Genomic DNA, 14,865 nt, shown 5'->3' with positions numbered 1-14,865 from the left:
TGTAGGTTACCTAGTCCAACCTGCAACTTAAGGCAGGAAATCTGGAACTGAAGATCTCTCACTGTGCAAACTGTATGTGAAGAGCAAGATCTCCAGCAGGGAACCAGTAAATGGCAAAAGCCAACAAGGCTATATCCAAGATGATTTGTTGCTTTTACTAGTCTGCAGGCATCTCTCCAGAGACCCACTGGTGAATCAGAGCCACCTAGTCAGTAAGTGGTGTTAGTAAAGAGTTGTTTCTGGGCTGCAGATCTAAGCTCTTTGTGGTCTGGTCTAATCTTGTTGCTTGAACAAAGCAACTTGAGGACAGATTCTGAAACTAAAGGGTTATGGAAAAATAAAGGAATCCAACTTAAAAAAAAGAATATGTTTGTGGAAAGTAAAAAGCCAAACGATCTGAGCATCTTTCCAAGCCCATGGGAAATAAATGGTTATGCAACTCTGACTTTCAGAGTACATCTCAAATTTAGCTTGATTTGGTTTTGCAAAGAAGCATGATCTGTCAGCAAAAAAGCTCTGGGGGAAGCCCAGGTGGCTTTTGCTCGTCTAACTGCTGAATAGCTTTGATTCCATTTGCAACATCTATTAGCTGCAAGTCACATTGTGAACATGTGCAAGCTGACTCCTTGGAAATGGAAACCAGAAGCCAAGGGAGGTAAGGTGTGTGCTGCTATTGCACTGCCCTTGACAGGACATCACTGCCCTCCCCTTTAAATATGCTGCTCTGTCAGGAAATTTAACTTTTTATACCCTCTTATCAGATTGTTGCAGCAGCAAATAAAAGCTGAAACACAGCTAAACTCAACCGCCTAGAAAGCCACTTGGCAAATGCATATTTACCAGAGCGAGCTCCTTTTAATTAGCTGGTGTTGTATGGCATTTGTCATGAATAAGCCCATAATATTTTGAGGGTAGGCCTGCAAGCTTAGATATTCTGGTGATGACTCCAGCCAATAGGGGAAGGACTGTCTGGGAATGTGTGCCAAGGAGGCAACACTAAGGCAATGAGCTTCTGATGGCTCCATTCTTAACAGGGTGGTTTTACCTGGGTATGTCTGGCTTTCTGGTTCCCTGGGGAAGTCATAGAGTAAAATGCCTCTTGAGAACAGGATGCTGGCAACAAACAGCAATTCCAGTAATGCAATTCTTACAACCTTATTGAGCTGCATCCGATACTCTGAGAGGCCAGGTAGGAAGGAGCCTGGTAAGCTAGCTCCATCTGTAAGGGCATCCTTGCCCTTGCTGATTGCGGCATGAAATGAGGGCTATGCAGCCAACCTATCTGAATCTGTCCTGCTCACTGACCCTTCAATATGGGCTGTTATTTTGCAGGCTCTTGGTAAGAGCTGCAAGGCCCCTGAAATGAAATGCCCACTCATTTGTGTGCCCTGACCATCCAGCACACATAGCTCTACACCTCTGCTTCCCAGCCCATGTGCGGACGAACTAGCTCATGTGTTTGGTTGTAAGCAGCAAGAGGAAAATAGCATTAATTCTGATAATCAATATGTTTTTATAAATAACAAGCCCTACCAGGTCTTTTTTGATAACTTAACGGATTTTGTGGATAAAGTTCTAAGCACTTGATCCAACCAATATACCTTGACCTCTGCCAGGTTTCTGTCAGAGGCCCTTGTGACTTTATTGTATGTGGTTTGAAAGAAAGCAAGGTAAAGTAATAACCAGACCAACATTAGGTTGGAAAGCCATATCCCGTGATACACAGAGTTCAGTGTTCCTGTTCTGGTGCCTTAGTCAAAAATTTGACGTGGGAGTAGCAACTATGATCTTCAGATTTGTCAACAATACAATATGCCCCCTGACTGAAACCCTGTAGATTTGCTGCCAGTCAGTGTAGGCTGGGAGGGGGATTTTTGTTGTGTTTTTGTTCTTATTTTCATTATGTATTGTGTGTGTTTTATATTGTAATTTTATGTTGTGAACTGCCCTGGGATCTGCGGATGTAGGGCAGTACACAAATATAATATAATATAATATAATATAATATAATATAATATAATATAATATAATATAATATAATAGTAGACAATACTGAGCTAGATGGACCAGAGGGCTGACTATGTGTATGACAGCTTCCTAATTTTCAATGTAAAGTGTTACATACATACGGTTAAAAAAAAGAAAGGTACAAGTATAAAATGGAAGGAAGGCAGCCAAAGATTACTGCAAAAGGTTTAGTAGAGAGAGTTGCTGGATGACACACTGAGCATGAGTCAGGTGTGTTGTTTCAGTGGCTCAAAAGGTCACTGTCAAGACCATAATGCCCAAGTCTTGGGAAAGGATAGTGTTGCTCCATTGAGCACTGGTTGGTTAGTCAACAGAGCAATTAAAGAACCTGCTTGGGTAAGAAGATGGTATCTTTTTCCTTGAAGGAAGGGTTAGGCTCTTAGGCGGTGCTTCAGGTGTCTTGGAGGAAAAAGTGAGGTGCTCCATTGGGTCCTTTAGCATTAGGGGCTTCTGCCTTTGTGTCACTTACTCCAGAATTCTGTTTCTAATGGAGGCCTGTCAAATGCCTCTGGAAAGCTTACAAGCAGAGCATAAAGCAAATAGCCACAAACACATGTTTGCTGCTGGCACCTGCCACTTGGAAGGACACTGTTTTTGAAGATGGAGGTCCTATTAAGCTAGTGGAGCTCCATGCACAGACAGAAGTAGGGAGGATGAGACTTGAATGTGTGAAACTGAGTAAAGATGGGATGGGAGAGCTTAGCAAGGGGAAGGAGACTTTTTAGAGGCCCCAAGTGCCCCTAATTTTGGGTTAGGAAATTGCCTTGCTGGGTCTTGTTGGAATCTTTGGCCATAGAAGACAGTCCAGCAAATGCTGCGCTTCCAGCTCCCCAGGATGAAAGGATTCTTTAGACCTGCTTCATGTTGAGAAGGCAGGGCTGGAAGGGCAGTGCTTAAAGCATTTTTGAATGACGTCACATATCACTTCCCTTCCATCTTTAGGAGGGAGAAGTTTGGCCCAATTCCACAACCGAAATCAGCGTGATCTTCAGGCCACAAGAAGCTGGGGTTTATCACCGAACTGTATACTGTGATATCTCAGGTATGATATTCCCACCTCACACTGTCATTATGGGATACAGTAGGTGCTTTCAGAATTCCTGAAGTCTGGTCTCACACTCTGGTGAGCCTGAGATCAGTAGGCCTTCCAGTTACATCAGATGCCTACCACCTTGATTGGGAGGTGCCTAGCACAGTCTGAAGCACATGTTCTAGTCTGCTCTGCTTGACAAGAGGAAAGAAACCAGCCCTGATCATGTTTGTTTGCCCTTTGCAGAGATGCAGTGTACTGTGTTGCAGGCTCTGGACAGGAGCATACCTAGCTATTGGTGGGGTTGGCCCCTGCCAAGGGTGCAGGCCCAAGGGGGCATGGAAATTGTGCTGCTAGTGAGTGTGTGTGTGGGCACAAGGGCCATGTGAATCTTTCCTTCATTCCTCTCTCTCTCCTTCCATGTTTGGCCACCCCCAACCTGGCCAGAGGCTGAGACCAGGGTAGCATTGCTCCTGCTGCTTCCCCGGCCCAAGCAGCAGCAGGAGGAGGTGCTTGTTTCCAGCACAGATGTCTTTGCAATAATAGCAGCTGCTGACACATTCCCCTCTGTGTGTGTGTGGAAATCTTGAATGGAAGAGTGGTTGGGGGAGGGAAGGAGTGTGTAACCCTTTCTCCACAGCCACTTTTTTTGCTCCTTATCATCTCACCCAAACTTGGTTTCTCTCCACATTGTTTCAGATGTTCACAGCACAAACATTTGGAACACTGAACATGAGTATCAAATGCAATGGGAGGGAAAAATATTGCTGGGAGGAGGACATATTTGGAGTAGAGAAACAGCAGATAGGGAGAAGACTTAAGTCCACTTCTGTGGTACTTTGTAATCTTTCAAGAAAACAACCATATCCTTGCAGGCTTTGCAAGAGCACGTAGAAATGGTATTATGATCAGCCACTCACAATAAGTCACATTGATCCACCAGGATTCCATGGAGAGGGGAAAAGAAATTTATATTTGTTGACAACTTGCTAGCTATTCCTTGAAGAACTTGACTGCTGATCCCCAGTATAGGACTGGGAAGGTCTAATCAGTGGTGGCTGGTGGAAGGCAGAGAGGCCAGTAGGAAGTGGAGCTAGAGCCAAAGAGAGGCAGAGCCAACTAATTCTAGTTTTGCCCCCATCCTCCTCTCTACTTAATGACAACACAAAGATTGAGGAGGAAAAAGTTGACAGCCAGTGCCAGCAGCCCCTGGAACAGATGTACGAAAGCAGACAGGTGGGGACTGGCTGATGGCAGACCAAGGTTGGTGGGACAGTTAATGGAGCAGCCTTAACTGGGTCTTTTTCTTTTTAGTATGGTTTATATTCTGCCTTTCTTGCATCCTGGAACCCAAGGTGACATACATGGGAGTGGGAGCAGACTGGTTTTCAGGCAGTGTCCTATCCAGCTACTGATCAGAGCTAGCCTGCTTAGATTCAGTGGTAAAAACATCTGGAAGGATGGATAGCACTTCAAATACAAGTACAGCAGAAAACTGCACAATTTTCTTCAGCTTTAATAACAGCAGTAGTAAAAATAATTTATGAAGTGCTTAAGCTAACTTTAGGTGCTATAAGAACATGCATCAAAATAGAGGTTGACGACCTTATTTTGACAACAAAATATTAGAAACAAAACTAAGAACTTGAGTGCATGAAAGCCAACTGTAATTAGAAACAGGCCAGCTGAAATAAAGGAACTTCAACGTCCTATTATTTAAAAAGAAAAAGATACAATTGAATGAATTAATGTGGGCTAGTAATATATTCCATAAATAAGAAGCGATGAGAGAAAATGTACAAAGATACAGAATAGGGGGAGAGTTGGAATGCAGGAAGTCACTAGAAAGAGGATAACAAAAAAATCAGAACAGAAGGATATGCAGAAATGAAGGGACCTAATGTAAGGAATAAGGGTTCCTTGCCTTGTACTTTGTTTCTGTCTTGCAGGGGATGTGGCAACACAGGGCCCTGGCACCTGCCCTTCTGTGCTGCCAGGACAGCTGTCAGGCAGAAGGAACTATTGATCTGCCTAGCTGGACCAAGTGATCTTGGGAGCCAATAGGAACTTGACTGCCAGGCTTATATAACTGTCCCTCCTGAGGGAGTAACTGCTCTAGAAATTCCCATGCTTCACCTCACTCTTCTAGACTGCTGCCTTTCGGAACTTGACCACCCCATATGACCATGACTATGTTCTTGCCCCAGCTGCTCTTATTTTTATTTGCTGCTCTGGACTTTGGCTTCTCCCTGACATAACTATGCCATCACTGCTGTCCCTTCCCATGGATCATTTGCAGGCCTAACCCTGTAAAGCTGTGACAGGCCTAACCCTGTAAAGCTGTGGAATTATAAGGAGGAAAGAGTTAAAACAACTCCCTTGGCTGGAAGCAAATCAGGGACAGCCGTTTTAGCTGCCAGACACAAATGCAGTGTGTTAGTACACATTTGTGCTAATTACCATGTGTGGTTGTTGTCAAGCAAACCCCATGCAGTGATGAGAGAGAGAGAGAGAGAGAACAGGAACTTTTTAAGGGCTAAAGCAGAGGATTCAACAAATGGATGTGCCACACAGACTACAAATTAAAGCATCCACTTACACAGTGGGTTTTTTCTTCTTGTATAAAGTATATATACTCTCATCTAAAGCCCAGAGGGAGTGATACTTCCCTGGAAAGCCCACCAGAAAGACTCAGTTATTATTAACCAGGAGCTTTGCCTTTTGAGCAGAGCTTTTCCTCCTAGTATGTTGGGCTCAAGCCAAAATAGTAACATGTAGTAACACTGAAGGTCCAGGCAACATGATGGATCCAGGACTCCAAGTAAGTCAGAACTTGCCTTGCTTGAGTTGGCTTCCTGGCTATATATCTGTCTACTCAGGTGTTCAAAGTATGGACCTGGTTCTGAGTTTTAGCCCTCTCTGCACCATTTCTCTTGAGCTTGATGCATTGATTAGAATATCCCAACATTACATTTTCATGCTTTTTCAGAAATTGATGTAACTTTGAAATTACAACTTGTGCAAAACAGTCCTGATGGTCAGACAAGACCCTAGCTGTTATTTCAACTATTTCTGTCAGTCCAGTTTCACTTTTTTGCTTTAGTGCTTCCTTCCACTCAGTATCTTTTGAGTTCATATCCTAAAGGTAGAGTCTCATCTTCCCAGGGCGAGAGACCCGGCTCCCTCTGCGCATCAAAGGAGAGGCCATGGCCCCCAAGCTGCTTTTCAACTTTGACCAGCTGGATGTTGGGAAAATTTTTGTTGGCTCAGCCCACAGTTATGAGGTGAGTCCTGTTATTCATCAGAGCTATGTTCTGCCTTCCTTCCATGATCATAGGGCATTCACATTGTTTTATCTTTTGAGGCCACTTAGGCTAAGAGAAGGGACGCGGGTGGCGCTGTGGGTAAAAGCCTCAGTGCCTAGGGCTTGCCGATCGAAAGGTCGGCGGTTCGAATCCCCGCGGCGGGGTGCGCTCCCGTTGCTCGGTCCCAGCGCCTGCCAACCTAGCAGTTCGAAAGCACCCCCGGGGGCAAGTAGATAAATAGGGACCGCTTACTAGCGGGAAGGTAAACGGCGTTCCGTGTGCGGCTCTGGCTCGCCAGAGTAGCGATGTCACGCTGGCCACGTGACCCGGAAGTGTCTCCGGACAGCGCTGGCCCCCGGCCTCTTGAGTGAGATGGGCGCACAACCCTAGAGTCTGTCAAGACTGGCCCGTACGGGCAGGGGTACCTTTACCTTTACCTTTTAGGCTAAGAGAAACAGGGTATCCAAGGCCATCCAGTCAGAGTCAGAGCTGAGTGAGGTTTTGAACTCAGATCTCCCTGTCTAAAGTCCAACACTCTTATCTACCTTTGGTTCATAGAAGCCAACCTCCCTCATTCCTAGCCAAGGATTATGTAATCTAGACATCTGTGATGACGGTAACAATAGAATGGAAGTTGGAGACAGCAGCACCAATTTTAACAGAAATGTAAATGAGTTGCTTCTTTGAGAATTAGATTGTTTTCATCTTCTCCCCTCCCTTGCTGCAGGCCATCCTTTCTAACAAAGGAGCTATTGATGCCCTCTTCAGCCTGATATGGCCATCCACGGCCCTGGGTGCCTGTTTCACATTTCAGCCCAGTGAAGGAATAATTGAGCCAGGAGGCCACCAGGCCATTCAGGTCACCTTCAGCTGTACCATCCTGGGACAATTCTTTGAAGAGTTCAAATTCAGTGTGAATGGATCTCCCCAGCCTGTGATCTTAGTGATTAGGTAAGCTGGAGAATGAGTTTCAAGCATATCCTTAGGGAAGTTTCGAGGTAAAACTGATGTTTAAAAATAAAACATTTTTGTAGAGATACAGACACACAAAGCTATACTGACAACCCACTTCCGGAGGTCCATCGCATTCATAACTCAAGAAGGAGGTTATGCAGGCAGTGGAGGTCCCAGTTCTCTACTGCTGTCTTGAGCTGTAGTCTGGGACACAGATGAGCACATGTGCATGTATATCCAAATGCATCTGATGTTAGATTCTGTATTCCACAACAATTCAAGCATAACTCTCTCCCTTGGTCCCCTGACAACCACACCTCTGTGTTGCAAAGGCAGGGTGGGAGCCTTTGGCCCTAAAAGTTCTGCTAACTACTTCAACTAAAGGTGACTTTTCTTTGAGTCCTGTTACAAAGGAGTCTCTGTTTTCCCTTTTAGGGGCTGTGTCATTGGACCGACATTTCATTTCAATGTCCCATCCCTCGATTTTGGGGATGTCTCCTTTGGTAAGTTTGCACTATTTGTGGATTTTTGTAGTAGTAGTAGTTGTATAATAATAAATTATAATTATTAGTTAGATTTCTTTAAAAACAAGGCCAGTTGTGAATCCTACTTGTAGGCGAGACTGACTTTAAGGTCATAATAAATGGTAAGTTCAATCAGACCAACATCCATCTAATACTCTAGTGTTCTGTTTCCTACTAAGGGCCACCACCCAGGTGCTCACAAAGAGCAGTGCATGGAAATCGTGATGGGTTTCTCCCTTCATACCCAGATGACTTAGAGTAGCCTTCGTCAACCTTTGTGGCCTTCCAGCTGTTTTGGACCAGTACTCCCATCAGCCCTAGCCAGCATGGCCACCTACTGTAGGGAGTACCAGCCTTAGAGCATGCATATGGCAGGAGTAGAAATAATAGGATGGGGAGGGCTAGGTAAGGGGCATTGGTTCTTTTCCAGGAAATGGTGATTGCGAAGTGAGTTTTAAGGTGGGTTTTGAAGAAAGAGGTGGAAGCTGTTCTAAGAGAGCCTAACAAAAGTCAATGAGATGGGGGTGGTGAAGAACCAAGAGCTAGGGATATATATATATATATATATATATATTTGCTTTCGTAGATTTTCACGGGTACAGGAATGCAGGTTTTGGTGTCCTCGGGTGTCTTCCCGTGTAAAAGTTGGGGTGTCTAGGCGACGTTTCGACGAGGTCTCACTCGTCATCTTCAGGCTGGTGCTTTCGGCTTCTTGTTACTGGAACAGAGCAGGATCTCAGTGTTTGAGTTCCTATAAATACTGTTGAGGAGGTGTGGTGTATAGCCTCCAATGTTCTGGGCAGAGAGGAGGTTCCCAGGCTAGTGTGCCTTTTCTTCTTTTGTTCCTTAATTACTTGAGGGATATCTTGAGTGATTTCTTGAGTGATTTCCTGAATCCCACTTAGGTGGGTCATTAGGTGTGGATTAGTTGCTAAAGCCTTCGTGTCTTGAACTCTTGAACTTTGTGAAGAGTTTTTCTGAGAAGATGGCTGTACTGCACTTGGTTGTGCTCTGGCTTGGCTTCGTGTATAGGGGCGAGCTGTGGTTTTGTGGCCTGTGCCAGCCAGATCTGTGTAGGGATTGCAGGGGGGTGCAGCATCCGGAGGTGCCACCCTGGTTTGGCTACTGGATGGTGTCTGTAATTTATCTGTGGAGAGGGTCTGGGTTTGGGTCTGGTGTGGTTGATTGGTGATGGCGTTCTGTGTGCCTCTGGATCTGGTGTCAGATTTTGTGGGGAGGGCTAATTTCCAGATGTCTGGCAAGCGGGATGTGTCGTCACGCTTGTTCATGTTGTGAGGGTGTTTCTCTATCTCGATTTCATATATATATGAAAGAAAGAAAGAAAGATAATCTTTAGGAAGGATTAGGGATGACTGGGATTAGTTTCAGGAAAGACCAAATAAAGGACCACTTCAGGCAATGCATAATTTCCTTATGGAATTCATTATTGCACGAACAAATGACGGTCACTGGCTTTGAATAATAAAAAAGACCAATTAATGTCTTTCAAAACCGATTAATATGATAGCTAAATGGACTGCCTCTGAACCTTGGGGGTTCCAGCTCTAAAAACCATCAAATCAATTAGGAAAGGACAGCTGTCTTTCCATCTTATGGACTTCCAGGGGCATCTGCCTGACCACTGTGACTGGACTAGGTGGACTGTTGGTCTGATCCTCTTGTTATGTTCCCATTGCTAATGTAGCTATTCAACCCCCCCTGTTCTCCTTGTAGGCCTGTATTTGTTTCCTTCTTCCTGCTGCAAACTCATCTTCCCCAATATATTCTTAACTCGTTATTTCAGATAATTTCCATTCCAGTGTTGATCCTGGCTCCTCTGTCCCAGCCTCATTAAAGACAATCTGACGTTTAAATGTGAAATCAATAGTGGTGTGGCTGAAGGCTTAATTGGTGCTTGATATCCACCATAACCTGCCCCATCCTGCCCCATATTCCTGTTATTCAAGAGAACTCATTACTTTTTCTGCACATTTTCCAGCACTCAACACCATTTCATTTTAGCTCTCACCTCTTTGTTTTTTATGAATAAATTAAAAATATAAATCCAATCGAGTCCTTTTTGATGCCTTGGCTGCTGGCTGGCCTACCTAGAGAGCTGCCTTTGAAGAGTGTTTGGAAATTCCAGCTGGTTCAGAATGTTGTAGCCAGACAGGAATACCTTAGTCATGGTGATCAATATATTGATAACCTCATGTCTGGATCATTTGTAAAGGCTTTATATATGAGGCTTCCCTTAAAGATGACTTGGAAGCAGTGGCGTAGCGTGGGTTGTCAGCACCCGGGGCAAGGCAAGTAATTTGCGCCCCCTAACCCGTGGATTTGCGCCCCCTAACCCGTGGATTTGCGCCCCCTAACCCTAACCCCCAGATGTTGCGCCCGGTGCGGCCGGCCCCCCCTGCACCCCCCACGCTACGCCACTGCTTGGAAGCTTCCATTAGTGCAGAACTCAAATCCCAGATTTTTGACTGGTACAGCCAGGTTGGTTCATTGAATCAATTTTGAAAGAACTGCATTGGCTGCTTCTTTGCTTCCGAGCCCAATTCCGAGTGCTGGCCCTTTTAAAACCTTAGAAAGCTTGAGACCCAAATACATGGCGGAGTTCCTCTTCCCATGTCTTAAGATCTTTGATCAAGGCCCTGCTCTGAGTGCCTTCTGTAGTGGAAGTATGTGATGTATTTTAAAAGAAAAAGCCCTGAGTGGGGAGGGCATTCCAAAGTTGAGCGGGGTGCTCTCATTTGCAAATACAGACATATCTTGGAGATACTGCAGGTTCTTTTCTAGAACACCACACTAAAGTGAATATCGCAATAAAATGAGTCACACAATTTATTTTGTTTACACCATACTGTATACTAATCCAGGCCCGCCCACCTAGCTGTAGAGGCTAGAGGGAGAAACTCGGATATAGCCCTTGCCAGCTCCACTGCCATGCCCAGGAGAGGGGTATTGGCAGGTGGGGGGTGGGCTTCCTTCCTCTGGAAGTGGCTGGGCTGCCTGCAGCTGTACCTACATCCTCATAAGGAGCAATATCTGCAAAGCACAATAAAGTGAAATGCAGTAAAATGAGGTATGCCTGTAGACAACATACCTCAAGTGGCACCAACAGGACAATCTTTTTTGTGATGTGTGACATAGTTTGCATGGTAGTTTTTATAGTTCTATTTCTATGTTTCACCTTGGCATTTTGTTAATCTCTTATGTTAAACTGTTAGTATGAATATTTTTTTCACTTATGCCTATTGTACCTATTTGTGTTGATCTACCTTTTGTGCCCATTTATGCTTATCCTGGAGTTGTCTTGGATTAAGAGTAATTCAGAGCATGTGGCTCCTAGGCTATACCAACTTTGTTTGCTAATAATCAATTTCCACGAACAATTCAAAGTGTTCCACACACACGACTTGGGACCAGATGGTCTCCTTTTCTCCCACTTGAGCTTGCCCAGCTTTTAAGACCCTCAGGAGCATTTTGCTCTGTCCCACCAACCTCTGAAGCACATTTGGCAGGAACTCAAGAGAGGACCTCATCACTGGCTACTTCTAGGTTCTAGAACTCCTTGCTAAGGATTTAATTGAACTTCTACTGAGCAGATCTTGACTCACTACTATATATGGGCTTAGGAATTACTTTTAGATTGACAATTGTGTAGATTGGAAATTAGCCTTGAGAAGTGGGTGGAGGGTTGCCTTCCCTTCTAGCATATGGCTTGGAGTGTCATTTAGGAACCCCACTCTCCTTGCAAACCATGTATGGTTATTCCTTCAGAACACTATACCTCTAGATGAAGAGTTGTTTCTACACATTGAGGAGGGACTGTTGCTATATGACATGGGCCTGTGCACTTGCTGTTTGGGCCGTTGGCACAAACTCCTTTTCCTAAAAGAAAAAGTTGACTGTGTGGAGGAGTTCAAATGTGTGTCCTTTTGGGTCACTTTCAGTGCCTTCATGAAGCTCCTTCACAATTCCTGTTGGGTGAAAACATTCTCTTGCAGGTTTCCCTCACACCCTGTCCTGCTGTCTCGTCAACACCTCTTTGGTGCCCATGACCTTTGACCTTCGTGTCCCAGGAGATGGCACTGGGGAGCCAAGTGTCATGAGTGAGCATCAAGCCTCTGACATATCAAGGCCAACGTGGAGGAAGGCACACAGTGGAGGGGCAAAGCCCAAAGAATTTACCATCACTCCCAACCGAGGCACCATCCGCTCACAAGGACTCATGGACATCCAGGTGCAGTGCCACTTATGCTGCTGTTTGTCCTCAGTGAGGAGCAGGTGGATCCTGAAGTACAGCAAATTGATTATAGGACTTGTGCTGAGGATAGATTGTATTATAAAGGCTCACTAAGCTATGAGGCAATTATTGAGTTGCAGAATCACTCACTTGAAAGTCAATTTAAGTTACAGTAATGTTCATACTGTTCACATTGGAAAAGCTTGGAGAAACTGGCCAGTGACCTCAAATGAAAAGAGAGAGAATTCCTCTCCTATATCCAAAGGGCTGCCAACTCCTACTTCATTTGTAGCATCTTCAGGACTTGGCCTTTTCTGCCTTTTCCTCCTGCAAAAATAATGCACGTTCAAACTCTGCTCCGTGCTGTTTGAGGCCACATAATAATGCTCCTTGCAGGATGTCTCTCCTGCCATCTTTGCCCCCATTTGTGTTAAACTCCTTTTTTCCCCCCATCACTGTATTAAGGTTGCATCACCCCTCATGGCTTGGGGGCAAAAGCTGGGGTTACTTGGGACCTCCAACCATTTTAAGGAGCACAAAAATCTTTCCTCATAAAGCTGCCACTGTCTTGCACTTCTTACAATTGAAGTAAACAGGTCGCCAATATTTAAGATGTGTCTGTCCAACACTCCTTTCAAAAGAACTCCCTTTAATTGAGGGAGGTGCAAGACCCTTAACAGCATGGGAACCAGTAGCAATGTGAGTAGGGTTGAGTATGAATTTACCCCTGGCACAGAATTATAATTATGAAGTAAAATAGTTTTATTGAGGAAATCAGAGTTTACAGACATTTAGAGAGAAACATGAACAAAGATAAGAACAAAGAATGACAGTGTAAACATCTTGCTTCCTGTGTCCCCAATGATGGTCAGGAAGAGGGCAGAAAAATAGTTCATGTTGCCTCTGTGAGTTCATGTTGCCTGTGTGAGTACAGAGGGGCCTGGATAGGAGAAGGAGAATAATAATAAGTCTGTTGATTGAGTGCACTCTAGGTCTCAAAGGTAGAAGTTGTGTCTCTCTTACTGATTTTCACATTTCCATATCTATTACCTATACAGCACTGAGAACTCACAGCCCCCTTTTAATAGAACAATATAGTTGGGAGAAGATGGGATCAACCTGAGTCAATCAATCAGAGATGACAGTTCACAGAGGATAGCCATCATATAATGGAGTCATCAGAGGACACAGTTCTCTCACCCATTCACACTCCATGCAGATAGTTGGCTAGGAAGCTATACATTTTTCTTTCTAAGTAGTGCATCAGCTAAGAGCACACATCTCACAGGGTGACTAATCCCCATTCATTCAAGGGAAGTATCTGCCCTCACATGGAGGTTAGGGTTGTTTAAAAAACCAAACTGGTAGGTATCAAAGATGATATTAAAGTGACCAAACTTTTAAAGATACAGCTTATTTATGCTGTGCACCTTTCTCCCCAAATCAGGGATTACCAGTGTGGCACCCATAGACACACATGCAGCTGCTGAGACTTTCCCTGGTGCCCACAGGATACACTCCCCCCCACTGAAATTAAACTTGAAAGAAGCATTTCATTGTAGTCAATAAAATAGGTTGTCTTGTGTGCTTGTTTGTGGGTGGTGGTGGTGGTGGTACCCATGCCTGTTTCTTTGTTTTGCAAATGAGCCCCCAGGCCCCAAAATATGTTGAGCAAAATCAGCCCCTAAAAAATTGAGAGGGAGATTTCCAAGCCTCTGAAGACCACATGGTAAAATGGATGTGGCCAGGACAGAAAATTGGGCATGACCACTTAATTCTATTTATTATCAGCCTTTCAGAGCCCTCTTCCCCAACCAAAATTCACCCAAATACATTTTATATGCTCACCAGTATGATCAATAGGTAAAGCTCAGTTTCTTCTATTCACTGCTGGCTTCATTGTTTTTCCCACTTTGATGTTCGTTCACCTTTGGCTGCTGAAGGCATCAAAGAAACAATGCCAGTGAGACATCTTACATGGGTTGTGCTGGGTGAGAACTGGCCCACAGTGCTTTGAAGATTGTTAGGGCATGTCGCCATCAGAAACATTTTGTCACAATCCTTACCCCTTTTTTCTGTTTTATTTTATCTCTCTCTGTGCCCCAACATCCCAGGGCTACACTTCTTATATTTTTTTACATGCCTGCCTTTGGGGGATTGTGATCTGGGCTGGTCAATCATAAGGTTATGTACCTTGTTCCTGTAACCTGAATTCTTTCTTCCTTTTCCCATGGCAGGTGACCTTATGTTCCAACACTGTGAAGACGTATGAAACAGCGCTAGTAGTGGATGTGAAGGGGAGTGGAGAAGATGTACTGGCTCTCCCAATCACAGCGAGGTATTGCCACTTTGATTGCTGTCTTTGCTGGAATCCTGTGTGTTGTGCTGACCCCATCCTTTGTGCCAATTCTGAATGAGATGGGTACTGCAACAGAATAATTGCCATTGTTTGAGTATCTGGGTACAGCAAGATGCAACATAAGAAGGAGTTTGTGACCGCTTCAGTAAGAGCAACCTGAAAAATGCAAGACCTGTCACCTCTGTATTGCTTTATTTCTTTGCTTTCTCTTCCCTCTGTGCACTTTAAGTCCTGGTTTCAAAAAGCACTTTCACAGTGCCTCTGGTAAGTCAGCCCTGGATGTACAAAAATGGACAGTGCTAAAAATTTCAACAGGCTCTTGAGAAAAACAACCTGGCTTTCTTTCAGCAGAAAAGTGAAAGGCAAAAAGATCCCTGCTAGAGCAGTTTCTCCGAGGCCAATAGCTTGGACAA

General features: G+C 44.5%; 1 protein-coding gene across 1 annotated transcript in view; it reads left to right on the top strand.

The window, feature by feature from the left end:
* Nucleotides 1-14,865, top strand: part of HYDIN (HYDIN axonemal central pair apparatus protein) — a 142,595-nt gene that overhangs the window by 24,058 nt on the left and 103,672 nt on the right. Inside the window, exons 10-15 of the mRNA XM_083454603.1 lie at nucleotides 2,971-3,070; nucleotides 6,224-6,342; nucleotides 7,091-7,314; nucleotides 7,753-7,820; nucleotides 11,855-12,090; nucleotides 14,331-14,431. Of these exons, the coding sequence (XP_083310729.1) occupies nucleotides 2,971-3,070; nucleotides 6,224-6,342; nucleotides 7,091-7,314; nucleotides 7,753-7,820; nucleotides 11,855-12,090; nucleotides 14,331-14,431 (848 nt within the window). The remainder of the gene's footprint in view (nucleotides 1-2,970; nucleotides 3,071-6,223; nucleotides 6,343-7,090; nucleotides 7,315-7,752; nucleotides 7,821-11,854; nucleotides 12,091-14,330; nucleotides 14,432-14,865) is intronic.

The sequence above is a fragment of the Podarcis tiliguerta genome (assembly GCF_965153285.1).
Source record: "Podarcis tiliguerta genome assembly, chromosome: 8".
In the NCBI taxonomy this organism is placed as follows: Eukaryota; Metazoa; Chordata; class Lepidosauria; order Squamata; family Lacertidae; genus Podarcis; species Podarcis tiliguerta.
Note: the sequence above shows the minus strand (reverse complement) of the source record. Positions and strands in the feature narration are given on the sequence as shown.